The sequence below is a fragment of the Gobio gobio genome (assembly GCF_949357685.1).
Source record: "Gobio gobio genome assembly, chromosome: 4".
Lineage (NCBI taxonomy): Eukaryota > Metazoa > Chordata > Actinopteri > Cypriniformes > Gobionidae > Gobio > Gobio gobio.
The window spans coordinates 47,536,005-47,552,410 of NC_137100.1; the positions used below are offsets into that span (position 1 = coordinate 47,536,005).

General features: G+C 38.7%; 2 protein-coding genes across 5 annotated transcripts; one reads left to right on the forward strand and one right to left on the reverse strand.

The window, feature by feature from the left end:
- Positions 1-14: 14 nt before the first annotated feature.
- trmt2a (tRNA methyltransferase 2 homolog A) lies at positions 15-4,342 on the forward strand. Its single transcript, XM_079815734.1, has 12 exons — positions 15-122; positions 546-1,204; positions 1,369-1,477; positions 1,916-2,097; positions 2,238-2,352; positions 2,471-2,586; positions 2,660-2,771; positions 2,931-3,053; positions 3,157-3,232; positions 3,305-3,421; positions 3,515-3,611; positions 3,964-4,342. The coding sequence occupies exons 2-12, from the start codon at positions 552-554 to the stop codon at positions 4,124-4,126; spliced, it is 1,863 nt and encodes a 620-aa protein (XP_079671860.1). The 5' UTR covers positions 15-122; positions 546-551; the 3' UTR covers positions 4,127-4,342.
- dgcr8 (DGCR8 microprocessor complex subunit) lies at positions 4,192-16,157 on the reverse strand. 4 transcript variants are annotated; one of them, XM_079815732.1, is made up of 14 exons: positions 16,036-16,157; positions 14,493-15,496; positions 13,998-14,160; positions 12,177-12,319; positions 11,739-12,072; positions 11,450-11,647; positions 11,263-11,364; positions 8,770-8,868; positions 8,555-8,637; positions 8,356-8,456; positions 8,106-8,212; positions 6,793-6,920; positions 6,566-6,679; positions 4,192-6,393 (listed from the first exon to the last, which is right to left on the reverse strand). In XM_079815732.1, the coding sequence occupies exons 2-14, from the start codon at positions 15,177-15,179 to the stop codon at positions 6,310-6,312; spliced, it is 2,343 nt and encodes a 780-aa protein (XP_079671858.1). In that variant the 5' UTR covers positions 15,180-15,496; positions 16,036-16,157; the 3' UTR covers positions 4,192-6,309. The 4 variants fall into 4 exon arrangements, with proteins under 4 accessions (XP_079671858.1, XP_079671859.1, XP_079671857.1 ...); XM_079815733.1 differs by having other exon boundaries at positions 6,802-6,920; positions 16,036-16,146; XM_079815731.1 differs by having other exon boundaries at positions 6,802-6,920; positions 14,481-15,496; positions 16,036-16,143.
- Between the last annotated feature and the right edge of the window lie 249 nt (positions 16,158-16,406).

Below are 16,406 nucleotides of genomic sequence, written 5' to 3' on the forward strand. Positions count from 1 at the left end.
CGCTGCTTTTGACACGTGTTTCTGTCTTAAAGATGGCAGCTTGCATGTATGCATAAAGTGCACTGTTCTTTTAGAGCTACTTCTGGATTCATAGTGAAGAACACTGAATAATAACAGCGCAGGTTTGTTCAGGCGATAGGAAGAAATATCAGAAATAATTTTGCTCACCATTTGCTTTGCATTTAGTTGTCAAAGACAATCTGCTTTGTTTTTTGCCTTGTAGCCTTGTTCTGTCCATTAGTTGATGGCAATTTATTTTTTGGAATGTTAAAATGTACATGTATATGTGTAAAGGAATGTGTATATCTTGTGTATATCCTGTAACTGTTCACTATTTTTTTTTAAATTTCAATGGTCCTGCTATGTGAGAAAATAATTTTTAAAGACAAATATTCCATGTAGTCTCTCAATTAATATGATGTCTTAAATTTATGTCAGTGACTCTTTTTAAAGTGAATCATAGCATGACACATTGCAGAACACTGCTGAAACTGATTCTTGAAATTGAAGGTTTAATAATATGTTTCTTTTGGCATTTCATGCAGAGCAAAATGACAGATGTTGATGTTGACAAGAATGATCCAGCTGGTTCATTACCCAGCACAGAGAAGGAACCAGATGACCTGATGGAGGAGAAAAACCAAGAGGATCAGCCAGCACCACCACCAGCAGCAGCAGCAGCAGCAGCAGAAGAAGAGGAGGGTGCAGCCAGTGGTGTGTACCGTTACATCAAAGGAGATCTCTTTACCTCAGAGATCTTTAAAGTTGAGATTCAAAACTTGCCCAAGTACATTGGTTTTAATGACCTGAAGAAGTTCCTCAACAAGCATGGGATCAATCCTCACAAAATCAAGCTGTTTAGCAGACAGATGTTTGCCTTTGTCACTTTTAAGAACCAGGAGGAAAGGGACAAGACCATGAAGGCAGTGCACGGCATGCAATGGAAGAATAAAGTGCTGAGTGTACGGCTGGCCAAGCCTAAAGCTGATCCCATCCTCAAGAAGAGGAAGCAAGAGGAGGAAACGGAAGCTGGCCCGCCCGGTGCAAAACGTGCTGCGGGTTGCCAGGAGGTAGAGGAGGATGAGGAAGAGCCTCTCAATATCCAGATTGCCAATGCCGTGACACCCTTGTGGAACGTGCCTTATGAAGAACAGCTGAAGAGGAAAGAGAAAGAAGTTGAAGGTGTTCTCCAGAAACTGACAAGGTATTTTCTGATGGGTCTGGTGACATGCATATGCATGAATGGCTTCCAGATATTTCTTTTAAAATTGCGGAAATGGATATGACATTGCCACCCATATAGTTCATTCATGAGCTTCTGTTGCTCAGTTAACGTTTCTTCAATACAACTATCTTCCTTGATCTTAGAGAAATTGGCAACAACAACAAAGCCATGCTTCCCTGGCTGTTCGTTCAAAAAGAGAAATACAACAAAATGTGCTGCCCACTCGAGCCCATAAGACCATCACCTGTGCAGGTAAATCATCTGCGTACTCACATGCTCCCATACATTATTCTAACACATCAATAAATATAAACTATCATGGTATTACCACTGTACTCCGTATGAGAGTTATTCAATGGCATTCAGAAGGGTCGAATGTTTAACATTCCTGTCAGTAATTGTCGGGGCTCAATCGCATAGCCAAGATCGTTTTTTAATAATGATAGTAGGCTACTTGTGTTTTGCTGATGTACAGATCCTAATGAACCGTGCTTGAGCCGCTTATTTCATGGATTGTTGCTATGGACATGGTAGCAGGTTACAGTTTGCGGGTGCCTATTTAGTACATTCTGACTGATTTAATGTAACTTTTTTTATACTTATATCATCCATTTAATAAAATATATGGTTACAGAAATAGTATGATTGAGTGTGATTTGTCACTGTCCAATGAAGACCCTATATTTGCAGACGGAGTACAGGAATAAGTGCGAGTTTGTGATTGGAGTGGGAGCAGATGGAGAGGATAAGACTGTGGGCTTTCGTTTGGGTAAGTATAAAGGAGGATCCTGTGCAGTAGTGAGTCCATCAGAAACCACCCATGTGTCTTCTGAGGCCAAGAGGGTTGTGCAGGAGTTCCAGCAGTTCATCAGGTGAATAAATAAACAGTTGATTCATGTGCATCTAAATCTAACTATATTTATGGGCCTACCGGTGAAATTTGTTTTGAAAGGATGTTTCAATTCCAGGGTCATGTATGTATTTATTAAGTGTTTTGTGTTATCCTTAACAGGACTACTCCATATGCAGTATACAGTCCAGAGACTTATGAGGGTCATTGGCGGCAACTGACAGTACGAACAAGCAGGATAAAGCAAACCATGGCCATTGTTTTCTTCAATCCACAGGTAATAAGAGATTTATTCAGTGGTTATTTTGGTGTCCTCTTTAGATGTTATGCATTTTACAATCCGTGGAACTATTGTTGCTGCTGAATGAATATAATTTAATTTTTTGACAATCTAGAAACTCCAAGAAGAAGAACTCGAGGAACTGAAACGAAACCTGCGTCAGTATTTTACCGAAGGAGAAGGAAAAGAAAGTGGCATCACATCTTTGTACTTTGTGAGAATGGGACAAAGGTAAGCCCCTCAAATGAGATTAATTTAGATTTTAGAGGACTTTACATTCATTTATTACCTTGCTTCAACCCAGGACATCGGCGGGTACAGAGGACCTGCCGTGTGAACATGTGACCGGAGAAGAATGCATTTACGAAGAGCTTCTCGGACTTAAATTTCGCATTTCTCCTCACTCATTCTTCCAGGTGAACCTTCTGTAGTTGTATAATTTTTTGAGGATTAATACTACGATAGTGAACAAGTATCAGGCAACTCATTCCTCTAGGGATAATCAGGATATTAATATTGATCTTCAGTTTAAATATCCTGCAATATTGAATTATTATTTTTTTTTATACTGCCAGACAAACACACCTGCTGCTGAGGTTCTGTACTCTGCTGTGGGTGAATGGGCTCAACTCGACCAGGACAGCACTGTGCTGGATGTGTGCTGTGGAACAGGAACCATCGGCATCTCTTTGGCAAAAGTGTGGCATTTGCCTTTAAGAATACACAAAAATATGAGTCCATAGAAAACTCTTCTCAGAACAACAGTTAGAAAAATACCAAATTCTGTGTTGTCATTAACAGAGGGTGAAGAAGGTGATTGGCATTGAATTGTGCCAGGAGGCAGTGGAAGATGCTAAGGCTAACGCTGAAGCCAATGGTAAGCCAGAGTGACATCCTGTTTTCTCTCCATCTCCCATGATCTACTCAGACTTTAAATGTACATTTTCAGGCTTGACCAATGTGGAGTTCCACTGTGGAAAGGCTGAAGATGTGTTCTCCACTGTTCTTAATGCTGTGGTATCCCCCAACATCACAGCAATCGTTGATCCTCCGAGAGCAGGGCTACGTACGTAAAGTACTTATAGTATATTGATATTACTGCTTTTAACTTGTAGACGTGGTGTTTTTAAGTTCCGAACAATGTTCTAACTCTCACCAGATTCCAAAGTTATTCTAGCAATCAGAAGAGCAGAGCATTTGAAGAGACTCATCTATGTCGCCTGCAATGCCAAAGCAGCAATGAACAATTTTATTGAGTAAGTTTATTTTCTATTTAAAGTCAACAAACTTTACTTCTGTGAAAATGTGAAACGGGATATATAACAAGAACAAATTCAGGGCGGGGACATCAAATCTAGAGTACATTGATTTAATTGTTAATGGAGTTGGTTTTAGTGGAAAAGTTGAAATATGAGAGGGATTTGGGACTTAAGCCTAGGAAATAACTTTCTTTTTGGCTTATTAAATAATTCCCCTAGCATGATAAGACCAGAAATTTACATTAAGAAAACTGGCTAAATGTTTTCAGGTTGACCCATTCAACTTTATTACCTAGAGTGGAATAAGCACGTCAGAGCCTACTGTTTAAATAAATGTTTTGTCTAAAAGTCTCTGTAGAGCTCCTTCTAACCGTGTGCGAGGAGCTCCGTTCCGGCCAGTGAGAGCTATGGCTGTTGACCTCTTCCCTCAGACCATGCACTGTGAAAACATCCTGCTGTTTGAAAGAGTGGACTACAGCTCCAATACTGACAGTCAGCCCACAGAGACCTGAAGCTCTGCTGTCCTCACCATCTACCATGCCGGCATGGCCATTCATCTTTTTTTTTTTTTACATTTGAATGGTAGTGTTGGGGGGGGTATTTCAAGTGTTTTTTCTTCCATATTTTAACCAGACTCAACTCAGTGCTCAAACTATTACCAAGCTTTTGTATAAGTTTCCTTTTTTTCTCTTTTGTTTGCATTAAAACAACCTAGTCAAAAATAGCACAAGACATCAGTTTCTGGTCATCAATTTATTTGCATAAACAAATCACTGTATCAGCGATCATGTCACATTAAGATAACTTTTTAGGCAGCGTTACTTGCAGCTAAATCATCCAACGTTATCCCTTCAACGATAGCGCATTAAAAAGCACGCATTTCTTCATAAAACTAATACACAGTTGGCAAGACTGACAGAACAAGTCGTACACCCCAGACATTTATTGGGAAAGCATATTCTCTAAGCACTCTTAGTATGGCAGCAGCCTTGTGCTCATGGAAAACAGGAACATTCAGAAGCACACAAATTAAACACTAAATTCATTGACAGTTCACTGCAGTTTTTAGTCGCTGTCCCAAGAAAACCTGATTCACTCATTGTGTTAAACAGACTTTCATCTTCCGGTCATATCTTAATGCCAGAATATTTTTTTTTCTTTTCCCCCTACTAGTTTCAGGGAAGTAGTGGTTTTCTTCTAACAGTGACAATCATTTTACTCCAGCAGTTATTGCATTTTTTTTATTTAATAATTCCATGTATGTTTAGATAGATATATTATGAATAGTTATGCAGCAATATTCCATAACATGCATAAGACTTAAAGCTTTGGTTCACACTGCTCTTCAAGCTATTGAATACAATGACATGGTCTGATTCTCTTCGAGGTATGGTTACCACCTTTGCTTTAGGTAGACTGCCTTCTGAAATAATGAATATGGTTCAAACTATAATACATTGTGACAAGATCTGAATAAAACGAGCACAATCACCTCAGCAAAATGTCCACAAAACCATACAGAATTTAATACAAACGCAAAAAAGCACATGCGTAGAAAGCATTTTCTCTAAAATATCAATGCAGCAAGCGTCACTCCACAAATATATAACGTATAGCATCACAAATGCAGATTTAAGTGAGGCGTTTCCCTTTTGAAACAAGGTACCATCAATGAAAGGGTTACAAACTAAGGCAACATATACCATTTTTCCTATTGAAGATTACCAACCAGTAGCTAATGCAAGAGTTAGATTATATTAAAACTTAACGAAAATGTAACCAAAAAAGTAGTGTACACAAGCATCCTATATCCCTGATGTCTTCAACTACAGTACCTCAAACACTTGTGCTTGTGTTTTCTCTGCCGTGCTTTCTGAACAAGTATAGCAACTGGTCAAGTTGACCATTGGTATGCATCACCCCTTAATTAAAATGAAAACAAAAGGCTTGTTCATTTCACATAAGGAAATTGTTCCAACATTAGTGCATTTCTTAAAAGCAATTGAAAGGTAAGTGTGCATATGAAATGCTTTAGAAATACACCATTTAAATGTTTCACATGCCAATAAGAACTAGACATGGCCACTAAAGAAAACCCACACACTTTAAGTCATTATAAACTATTTTCCAGATAAGAGATCACGTGCACTGAATGAACAACTCTGCATGCCACAGAAGCTGACATAAAGGAACCAATCCTTGTAAAATGACAGATGTGTCTGTAAAACGCATCAGTAATGAGTACTGAGATATTCTCATGTGAAATGTGTAGTTCCACAGTAAATATGAAATGAATTTGCCGTTTAAGAAGGGAAAAGCAAAATTTTTATTAACATCTAAAAGCCACAAACTTAAAAGCATCTGTAATACTTAACATACATCATTTTTTACGATTTTCATATAGGCATTATTGTCAACAGCCATCATTATTTGTGCACTTTCAGGTGCACAAGTGCATCTGGAGGTATTTAATGCTCATTCTACCTTCCCTGTGCATGTTTACAACTCTAACTGAACCCATTCATTATGGGCAATAATTGGCCTGGGAATAGAGCTCAAATCTGATAGAAATGTAACTAGTATTGCCATTTTGCACTGCAAAGTAATGCATAAGTCAGTAATGGTGCGATGACCTTTTGTTATAGAACTATTACCATTGGTCAGTGCTATCTGCTATCACAAGGATGAGGGTTTGCTAGACGTCAACAGTACACAGCGGTTCACTGCCAGGTTGAGCAGACTCCATTATAGTCATCTTCGGCTTCTTTCTTGCCTCCTCCTGAAACAAATATAAAAAGACTAATTAGTACACACTAAAAGAGCTTTTTAGCTGTCACTTTACTGAATTTATTTTGGCTGCCTGCAATGGATCAACTGTTTTTAATCTTTGGCCAACTTAATTTATCCAAAGTGCAAGATTTGGCTGGAAAAGGTCATATTTGCAGCTGTACCCTATCTTGAGCCAGTTTCATCATCTCCTCTCGTAGTTTGTTGAGGATGTGGAGGTTTGGCTTGTTCTTTTTGGCATACTGCTGAAGCTCAATCACACTCTTATCCGAGTTCTCCTGAAGACGACACAAGAATTCAACATTACAATCACATTAAAAATCTAATTCCCCTTATGAACACATTTACTATTTTACAATGCAGAGTATGTTTTGATGAAGATAGTGCTGACCTTTTTTACCATCTTGTTGCTTTCTCTGCCATACATGCGCAGCAGCGAGCCCCAGTTCTTCACGTGAGGATGAAGCATCTGGAGAATCTTCTGTGACGCCAACTGCTTTCCAACCCTCTTATTTTTACCTGCAGTCAACAATTTAACAGTTTTAGCTATGTGGCTTGTGAATAACCTGCAGAGTGGACCAACGCTTATTTCAGAAGTCTAGCTGTGAAACAGTGGTTTTTACTCGAGTGCTTTAAACAACCACACACTGAAGCTTGAGTCGCCATTGTCTAGTAATTTTTTTTAATGGAATTCAAAAACAAAGCAAATCAAAAGATTCCACAAAAATATATCATACAAGATAAATTTTAAACACTATTACAAGACAAGTAAACAGTCTATAATAAAATAAGAGCAAAATAAATTAAAAAATAGCATAAATAAACAATAGAACAAAGACACAGTAAAGTACGTTTCAGGTTTATCAGACAGATCAAACAGTAGTTAGATACACATTGGGAAAATTAATAAAGTAATCAAATTTAAAACACTGCATAGTCTTCACTGTATAAATTAAATATAGATGAATCCTTTTTTCAGTCAAGAAAGATTAAGTGATTTATTTGCAGTGAGTCTTTTGTTGTTTAATTAACATTAAAAACAGACAGCAGCAGGAATACTAGGCTGCTGCCACTTTAAAACAGAATGTACGGTCCAGTATACTGATACTGTACACGTGCGTTTTATTTCGACTGTTTACGTTCACTTAACACATTACCAACTATGTTTGCTAGGATATTCGCCAAGACGGCATTTTGACAATTTTGTGTGAAATTGTCCAGTCTTGTGCGAGAAGACATAAAAGAGAGCTCAATTCAATATTCGCGGTGCTGTAAGCCACGACTTTCTAGGCACACACTGCGTCTTTTTGCACTTGAATGTTTAAATTGACAAGACTTAAAAATGCATGCAAATGATAAACTTTCATGGTGAACCAGCACTGGCCCGATCGGGACAGTGACATGTCTGTCAACTCTAGGCCATCGGGCAGTCCTCATTATTGAGCCATGCATTTAGATCTAGCATGTCAATTCTCTTTACGTGGCTTAAGCTCTCTTTCAGAAAGCGCCAGAGACGGGTGGTGCGTAAAGCTTAGCAGGCAATGAAATCATCTGTGCTAAACTTATTTTTCACCCCAACTCAATCACAGGCAACTGAAATCGTAAAATTGATTAGCCATTGGCTAATTAAAAATATTTTTTTAGTTGCCTAGCATTGATTTGGGGGTTGTTTAAATGAAAGTTCTTATAAGCATGGATACTCACACCAGCCGCGTACAGTGTGCTTCCCACATGTCATGACATATTCACTCTTCTGGTTCTTTCCTGGAATCACCTCAAACTTGATGCTGGTGTCACCCATGCCATGGTTTCTATGGAACAGAGAGCAACAGATCTTCAGTTGCTTTTCAATCAGACGTGATGACATTTGAAGAACCCACAGGCTGTATCAACAGATGCGTTTCTGGTACTGAATTGCGTGTAATCAAATGGGAAACTCTAGACCATAACATACCTCTTAAGGCACTCATGAAGGATCTGATATGGTGAGAGTAAACCTGCTTTGTTTGTCAGCTCATACACCCTTGAATCTTCAATACTGATATGATTAAAATACTGTGGGATGGGAGAAGGAAATAAACAGCCATAAGTACCACAAAGAAAAGAACTCCGACCAAAGATAAAATGTCTTCATCCAGAAAGAAGAGCAGTACCTCCAGTTCATCTCCCTCTATGGGCTTCTCCTCAGACGTCTGCTTCACAAAGTCAGGGATGAGGATCTCCAGTGTTGCTCGAGCTGTCCAAAAGAGAACAACAGTATGAATAATAACTGTTCTCCAATAAAATAAATGCTTAAAGTAGTCCATTCATCAAGCAAATGTATTCTTGCTAAAGTTAAGGATTTAAATGAAGAGGGGGGAGAAGGTACCAGCTTTATTCTTGGCAAGTTTTTTACTACTTGCTGTTCCTGTGCCATATGTAACACCATCTATAATGACTGAGGCTCCGAAGGGTTCACTTGGGTTTTCTGTGCAAAGAAAATATTACATCAAGACGTTTATATTTTTATTTTTTTTATTTTTATTAAAAGACCACAAAGGGCCATGTATTACAGCGATTTCCCCATGATTATAGGCACAATGTCAAGCCCAAAATCTCTTTAAACAAACTGTATGGCATGGCCTTAAGAGGTTTATTGCTTTTACAACAGCATAACACAATGTTTAAGTGCAATGATAAAAAAATAAAAAAATTTAAACATTTTCTGCCAAGTGACACTTCATTAGCATAACTGCAAATTATACTGCAGATTAGGGGTGGAACGGTTCTCTGTTAAAAAAATAAAATTAATTAATTTGAACCGGTTCTCCACCCACTTGCACTGTGGTTCATCTCAAATCTGAGGACGCATCTATAATATGATTTGTCGAAAATAACAATGAGTAAAGCCGACAGACATAGTAAGGTTCATTTATATTTCTGTCGATGGATACACATTCATACATTACAACAACAGCGATGATCAAAAAGCGTGGACAAAACAGTCCCTCTTGAATGCGAGCGTATGCACTAGCGTATGACTCGCGTAACGTCATCACCGTGAGTTGATAGCGCGAGCGCAGGTGAGACCTGGGGCCCGTTCTTCGTACCTCGCTAACTCAGTTAGCTGGATTTGACTGTTGACGATTTGGCATGATCTTGGATTGTTTGGTTCTTCGAAGCTCATCCTGGACTTGTCATAGTAACAGGTCCATAAGCGGGAGCAGGCTTATTTCATGTAAACAGGATTAGATTGCATCTTGAGGTGATACTTAAAATCTGTCCCAGCCACTGCTACTTTATTACAAGAGTGCATTACTGAACCAGGGGCAATAATAATAATATAAAAATGTTATATTGTATATGTAGCCTATATGAGAATGTATAATGTTGTGTATAATACTATAGACACAGCCACTTGATTGAGCGATTTATTTGTGATGGAATAATTACTTTATATAATTTTGTTTTTATTGGTTTACACATATGTTGTACAGTTAATCTGAGCCGTGCATTAAGTGATCACGGATATTATTGGAGTGGCTTGATGCAGCGCAAGAGAGGATAATTTGATCTTGACCCATAAGAAACTTAAATACTGTCACGTTACAAATCTGCTTCAAATTGAATTAAAAATTAAATTACAACATTGAAATAAAAATGTAAAGGGTGTACAAATACTGTATAAAATCGTGAATATAAATAATTGGTAATCATGTAAAAAAAAAAAAAAAAACATTTATCATTTATCCATTATAACTTTAATGTTGGTTTGGTCATTTGGCTTTCCTTATAAAGCTCCAGATATTCGTGGGGTTTTTTTTGTGTAATTTCTGTGTCAAGTTTTTTGCCAGGTGGCTTTTTAATTATATGATGTCATTACGTTGCTGTCTTGACGCCAGCCAATCGCTGCATTGCTGATCGTGGTTTCGAGGATCGATGCATCTGCCCTCTTCAGGGAACAAAAGAACGCTCAGTGATCATAGATCATTTAATCCAGATATTTAAATCCAATCCGCAAATTCGTTTGAAGAACCAAATTAGCCAGAGATCAGTTATCACGATTAAAAGATCTGGGATCTGTCAAATCATCTTAGATGTATTAAGCGAGGTACGAAGAACGGGCCCCTGAACAGCACACGTTGTGTTTAAACTAAACTAATTTAACCCTTGCCAATTTAAACATTCAAGAGCAAGATGCGAAAGAGAACTAGCGCACGCCGAGAGGAGATTTTTGTGTGCGCAGTGTGCACATAGTAGGTTATGTCTTAAGTAAAACGTAATCAGTCGATAAAAACATGCGTTCATGTTTATTGATTGCATTGTTTCTTAAAGGGAAAGAAGTATTTTCCTGTCTGTGTTTTTAATGTTAATCAAACAAATTACTAAGAAATCACTCACTGCTCTTGACTGAATAGCTTTTGTAACTTCAATAATTAATTTAAACAGTGAAGATTGTTTCTTAAAGGGAAAGAAGTATTTTCCTGTCTGTGTTTTTAATGTTAATCAAACAAATTACTAAGAAATCACTCACTGCTCTTGACTGAATAGCTTTTGTAACTTCAATAATTAATTTAAACAGTGAAGATTGTAATATGCAATGTTATTTTATATTTGATTATTCAATTTCTGTACCAGTAAAACCTGAAAAGCAGTTTATTTCACATGCATCTTTGCTCTATCGTATGTGTGCTGTTGCTTGTAGTTTGATTATTTGTTCTTACTTTATTTTTATTTGACAAATGTCCTAGTTACCCTAAACATAGCACATACCGAACCGCACCGAAACAGTGACCCAAAAACGTAATTTGAACCGTTCCACTCCTACTGCAGATATGCAGATTTCTTTTTCCATTTTAGCCTTATGCATTTTTCTACTTACCACATTCAAAAAAGTTGTAAACTGGTCGCACTTTGAGTACTCTTTGCATATACTCGTGTAAAATGCATACTTCTGACTTCCCATTGGGGTTGATGACAAACTCTGAAATATAAACATGGTCAGTCTTGTTAAAACGCCACACTGTGTGCTGTGCAATTCATAAATGTAGGGACTCTCAGACAGGTACCTTTCTTTGTGGGTGCGTCTTGAACAGACAGTGTGATAAGTTTCTGATTGGCCGGTAGAATGGGCCTCTCAGACTCAGCCTGCTTCCTCTTCATGTCCCTGTTGAACTGTCTGCGCTCGGCCCATGTCCGAAACTTCTTCACCGTAACTTGTTCAAAATCAAAGCACTTCTCTAGGTAGTTTCTAAAATCTTCAATTTCTGGGATACAAGTGATGAGAAGATATGCTTTACAAACCATGTGTATATTAAATAATAATACACAAGATAGAATAAAACCTTGTCCTCTTACCAATAGACTCATCTTTGCAGACCTCCACCTTGGCTTTGACCTGGCCCAGCGCTCCCTGTGCAGTCTCAGTGGCTTGGCACTCCTTCCCCTCTAGAGATCCTCCTGGCTCCATGATGTCAAGATCTGGATCTTCTGAAGTTGGTCTGCCGGTCGGCTCTTCTGTGGCCGTAGAGTCAGGCTCATCAGCTCTCTCCGATGAGGCGCCCTCCTCCCCTGATTTCACTGGAGACACCTCTGCTGTCGGAGTCACCTCTCCATTCTGTTCCCTTTCTTCTTGTTCCTTCATTTTCTTGTAGTGCAAGCAGGGAATGCTACTGGTTGGTGGGTCATGTTTCTGGGGGATGAGGTGCATGAGAATGCAAAGTAAGTAGAAATGATACACTAAGACAAATACTATCATGAAAGTCTCATCTAAGATGACGTAAGAATACCATTTACCCTAATGCTTCCTGTTCCAAGGAAGTAAGGTCTAGACCAGGTCACAACTCTGGTTTCCCGGTGGAGGTAGACTGGAATGCCAGAGTTATGGAATGTCATGATCCACCCATCGGGTAACGGCTCAGTAGGTGGACGCCCACGACCTTAAAAAAAAATAAACAGATCAATCAATAATAAATTAGAGTCATACAGAATCCAATATAGGTTTCTGTTCTGAATTACTAAGCATTACTGTTGCTAACAAAAATTAAAACATTTGTTAACTACTACAAAAATAAATATTAAAACTGAAAAACTAAACTACATTTTCATAATGGAAGTGACTAAAATAAAAACAAGACCACAATATAATTTATTTTCTTTTAAAAGAAATTTAAACTCTTACTCAGCAAGGATGGATTAAATTGATTAAAAGTGACAAATATTTTGGAAATATTTTGACCAATGTAAAGTGTTTTCTATTTCAAATAAATGCTGATATTTTGAACCAAACAATCCTGAAGTGTCCACAAAAATATTAAGGCCTGGACACACCAGTAGCTGACAGTTGGTCATCTGCAAGCATCCGTCGGGCTAGTTTTTTGCAGTGTGTTCTACACGTCAGCGGAAGTTTGCCCAGTTCAGCATGTTGAATTAGCATCGGGGCCATCAGTGAGTGGGAACTCTGATTGGATATTCAGTTTAGCAGACGAGTCAGTGCACGAGAATTTAAGCGAAAGTGATGAAAGCGAGAAGCTAAGGCTGGCCACATACTTGAAGATTTTAAGCCAGATCTTGGGCCCGATTTGCAACGATCTGGGGGGTTTTCCCCAATTCATGGCTCATTTTTCTCCTCAAGTCAGGTTTAATCTCACGAGTCTCAGAGATCTCATCTCAATGTGAAAATGTTACTACAATCGACAGGCGTGTTGTCTCACGGTCTAGATGAATCCTCTTGTGTGGGTATTTGGATGCCAAAAATCAGTTGAACCTGCTCTCATGTCTGTGGTCTCCCACAGTTTTAAAATCAGTTAAGGGGGTAGTTCACCCAAAAATGAAAATTCTGTCATCATTTACTCACCCTCAATTTGTTCCAAACCTTGAATTTCTTTGTTCTGCTGAACACAAAAGATAGTATTTTGTAGAATGTCGGTAACCAAAGAGTTGATGGCCCCTTTTGACTTCCATGGTATTATTTTTCTCCATACTATGGAAGTCAATGGGGCCCCATCAACAGTTTAGTTCCCCATATTCTTCAAAATATCTTGTGTTCAGCAAAAGAAAGAAATTCATACAAGTTTGGAACAACTTTGAGGGTGAACTATCCCTTTAATCAGTTAAAAAAAAAAAAAAAGTCTACAATCAGGACCAAAAAAAACTAAACAACTAACTTAAACTACATTCTCAGAGAATGAGATATACCAGAGTTTAAAAAGACCCATCACTTTTGGGTAGTTATGTAAAGTTTAGACATTTTAAAGTAATGCAGTCTCAAAAGTTAAAGGAAATCCTGCACACTATCGATACTTGCAAAAGATATTAACTCATGATCTTCATCAGGCATATACAAATATAACTATAATAATATATACACTATAATACAAACATAACTATATTATTTGTGTATGCCTGACGAAGGTCATGAGACGGAAACGTTGCCAATAAACAAGTTGATATATTTTGCAGGTATCGATAGTGTGCAGGATTTCCTTTAACTTTTTATCCTCTTTCCTACGCAGCTATCCTTTACCAACAGGTGTGCGATGGTAATTGTCATTTTAAAAGTAATGCAGTCTAACATTTTAACAGAGTAGCAACATTGTTTATGACTGGAGGGCTCACTCTTAAGAACGGTCTTAATTTTGGTCATCATGGGCTGAACTCCAGCCTCCCCGTCTGAATGGTGATCACTGTCTCCAGTGTACTTGTCTTCAGCCAGGCGCCTCTTCTTAGGCATGGGCATGCCTTCCTCCAGCAGGGCATCTACATCATTGTCAAAGTCCTCCTGGAAGAGTAGGTGGGTAAGAAACTAGCAGCCACTGACAAGTCATAAACTAAACGTACGCTGAGAAGTCGATTTGAATCAAGCCCACTTTGTGAGCAGTAATTCAAATGTTCTTCAAATGGACCACCTTGTTACACTCCAGGATCCTTCTTGATGAATGAAAGACACGTGCTCTATTTGTGGTAGATACACATTTCAGTAGAAGTTCTGAATGATGGGCATTTAGAGGTTTAGATGACAATAATTAGCCTACATTATAAAGGAATGTTTCAATATGAACAGAAAGCAATTGACCAAAATCAAAGAGGTCATAATGATACCTGGAATTTTACCTCATAGGAGTAGCTCAGGTCCTCCTCTTGTGCTTGCTCCTGCTGAACTATCATCTGAGACATGAAACCACTCGGCTCTCCTTCTTCTACTTCCAGAAAGTTCTCACTGAAATCTTCCAGGTCGTCCAGCACAGCAAACTCAACCTTGTTCTCCTGCTCTGTCTCCAGCTCTTCGCTGTTTCTAACTAAACCTAAAGAACCGCCACTCATGGCTGAGCTGCCCGGCACACTTAAAGAATCATGCAATTCGCCGTTCAGGCCCTCTAGACTCTGATCTTCATTGCTAACCTGCCCCAAACCAGTGTACAACACCTTCCTGTCTTTGCTCTTGCTGCTCTCAGAGAAACTGACACTGATCTTTACGTCTTTTAGGAGTTTTAGATCAGGTAAGAACTTGGTAACTGGGGGAGCGTGGCGAGCGGTTCTAGGGCACCTGGCCATGGGGTCAGGATTATCTGACGGACAGCTACTAATGGACAATGTGCGCTTGTTGAGGAGGAGCTGTTCGTCCCTGTCCACTGCTGGGGTGTGTTGGTGTCCATCACCACCAGAGCTAACGTCCATTTCCTCTGCGTCACTGGACGTTTGCAGGGGAGGTGGTGGAGGTGCTTTACTGTAATCATTCCCTGGCAATACTGCGTCAGGTGGCTCCAACGGGAGGGGAGGTAAAATCTCATTCACATCCATGTTAAATTTCTTAAAAAGAGCTATGTTAAAAAAATTTATAAGAGAATGAAATTGGAAAGGGATCGGTCTAATTCAGCTAAAAAAATTGCTGCCCTAAATCATGCATGAATACATTACACAACTCAGCAAGCCAACCTATTTGATAATATTCATGTGCATGGTTGAATATGCTAAGCTGACTACATTGTTCTTTTCATTAATGTAGACAGCCGTTTAGAAATCACTGTCTCAATTATTGGAAATCACAATGCATTCAGCTTAAATGTTGACCACATCTAAACACTGTCCATCCTAGGAAGCCAGATCTTCTGCCAGTCCTGGAAGAAAGAGAAAGAAACATCAAGAGGAATTCAAGAAAACCAAGAAAACTAGATGGCAAAACTTCTCAGATGCATTTTAAATTCCCGCTATTTTTAAATTATGATGACGTATGCCACATTACCACAATCAACAAATTGTGCATTTGTATGTCGCGATGAAAATTATTGTATTGTTGCTCAATAAAAGGCTCGGTAAATATACTCTGTATTTGCAAGGTATTACAATGAACCATAAGCCAAAGGCCTTTGCTAAGTGGTCGGATATGAGTAACTAAAAGCAACATGGTTACATTTTACCAAGCAGATAAAAAGGATGCAATTTACTGTCGCATTATTTTGTCATAAAACAATTATCTGCGCTTTTTGTTTTGTTCAGCAGAAACCAATCTATGCTTCGATCAGTTGGTCCGTGTTAGCCATGGTAAGGAGCCGTGTGCGGCAATCAAACCTTTTCAGTTGAACTGAGCGCGAATCTGCTAAATGTCGACAGGCGTAAGTATCAGGGAGGTTTCGGCACACTGCTCTCTTTTACTCACCTAACTACACAAACGCTCTACTGAAGAAAGCATACACTCAAAGGCTTTCTCTGTTTATTAGCTTCAGATGGCCGTCTCCTCTCTCCGCCATCTTCACTGCAGAGCGGCATCAGGGGAACAGTGAACACGCCTCTCAACCGGTGCCAACGTGCATGTGATTGGTCCAACATGATCCATTTTTTACTGAAATGTGCTTCAGATGCTCCTAAATTACAATTTAGGGAGATTTAAAACAATATATTTGTTTATTGGCATGGTGAAATAAAATACTATACCACAACATTAACAGACATTGACACTTAAATAACACATTTACAGAGGTGTGTCATATGTGACAGTGAACAGTGAGAGCACAGTATATATGCTATTAC

Coding starts and splice junctions, on each gene's coding strand:
- trmt2a (XM_079815734.1), top strand. CDS start 552: ATGACAGATGTTGATGTTGACAAGAATGATCCAGCTGGTTCATTACCC. Junction 2,353..2,470: donor TTGTTTTCTTCAATCCACAG/GTAATAAGAGAT, acceptor TTGACAATCTAG/AAACTCCAAGAAGAAGAACT. Junction 3,612..3,963: donor GCAATGAACAATTTTATTGA/GTAAGTTTATTT, acceptor TTTGTCTAAAAG/TCTCTGTAGAGCTCCTTCTA.
- dgcr8 (XM_079815730.1), bottom strand. CDS start 15,179: ATGGATGTGAATGAGATTTTACCTCCCCTCCCGTTGGAGCCACCTGAC. Junction 11,648..11,738: donor CTGCAAAGATGAGTCTATTG/GTAAGAGGACAA, acceptor CTTGTATCCCAG/AAATTGAAGATTTTAGAAAC. Junction 8,869..11,262: donor TTACAACTTTTTTGAATGTG/GTAAGTAGAAAA, acceptor TTCTTTGCACAG/AAAACCCAAGTGAACCCTTC.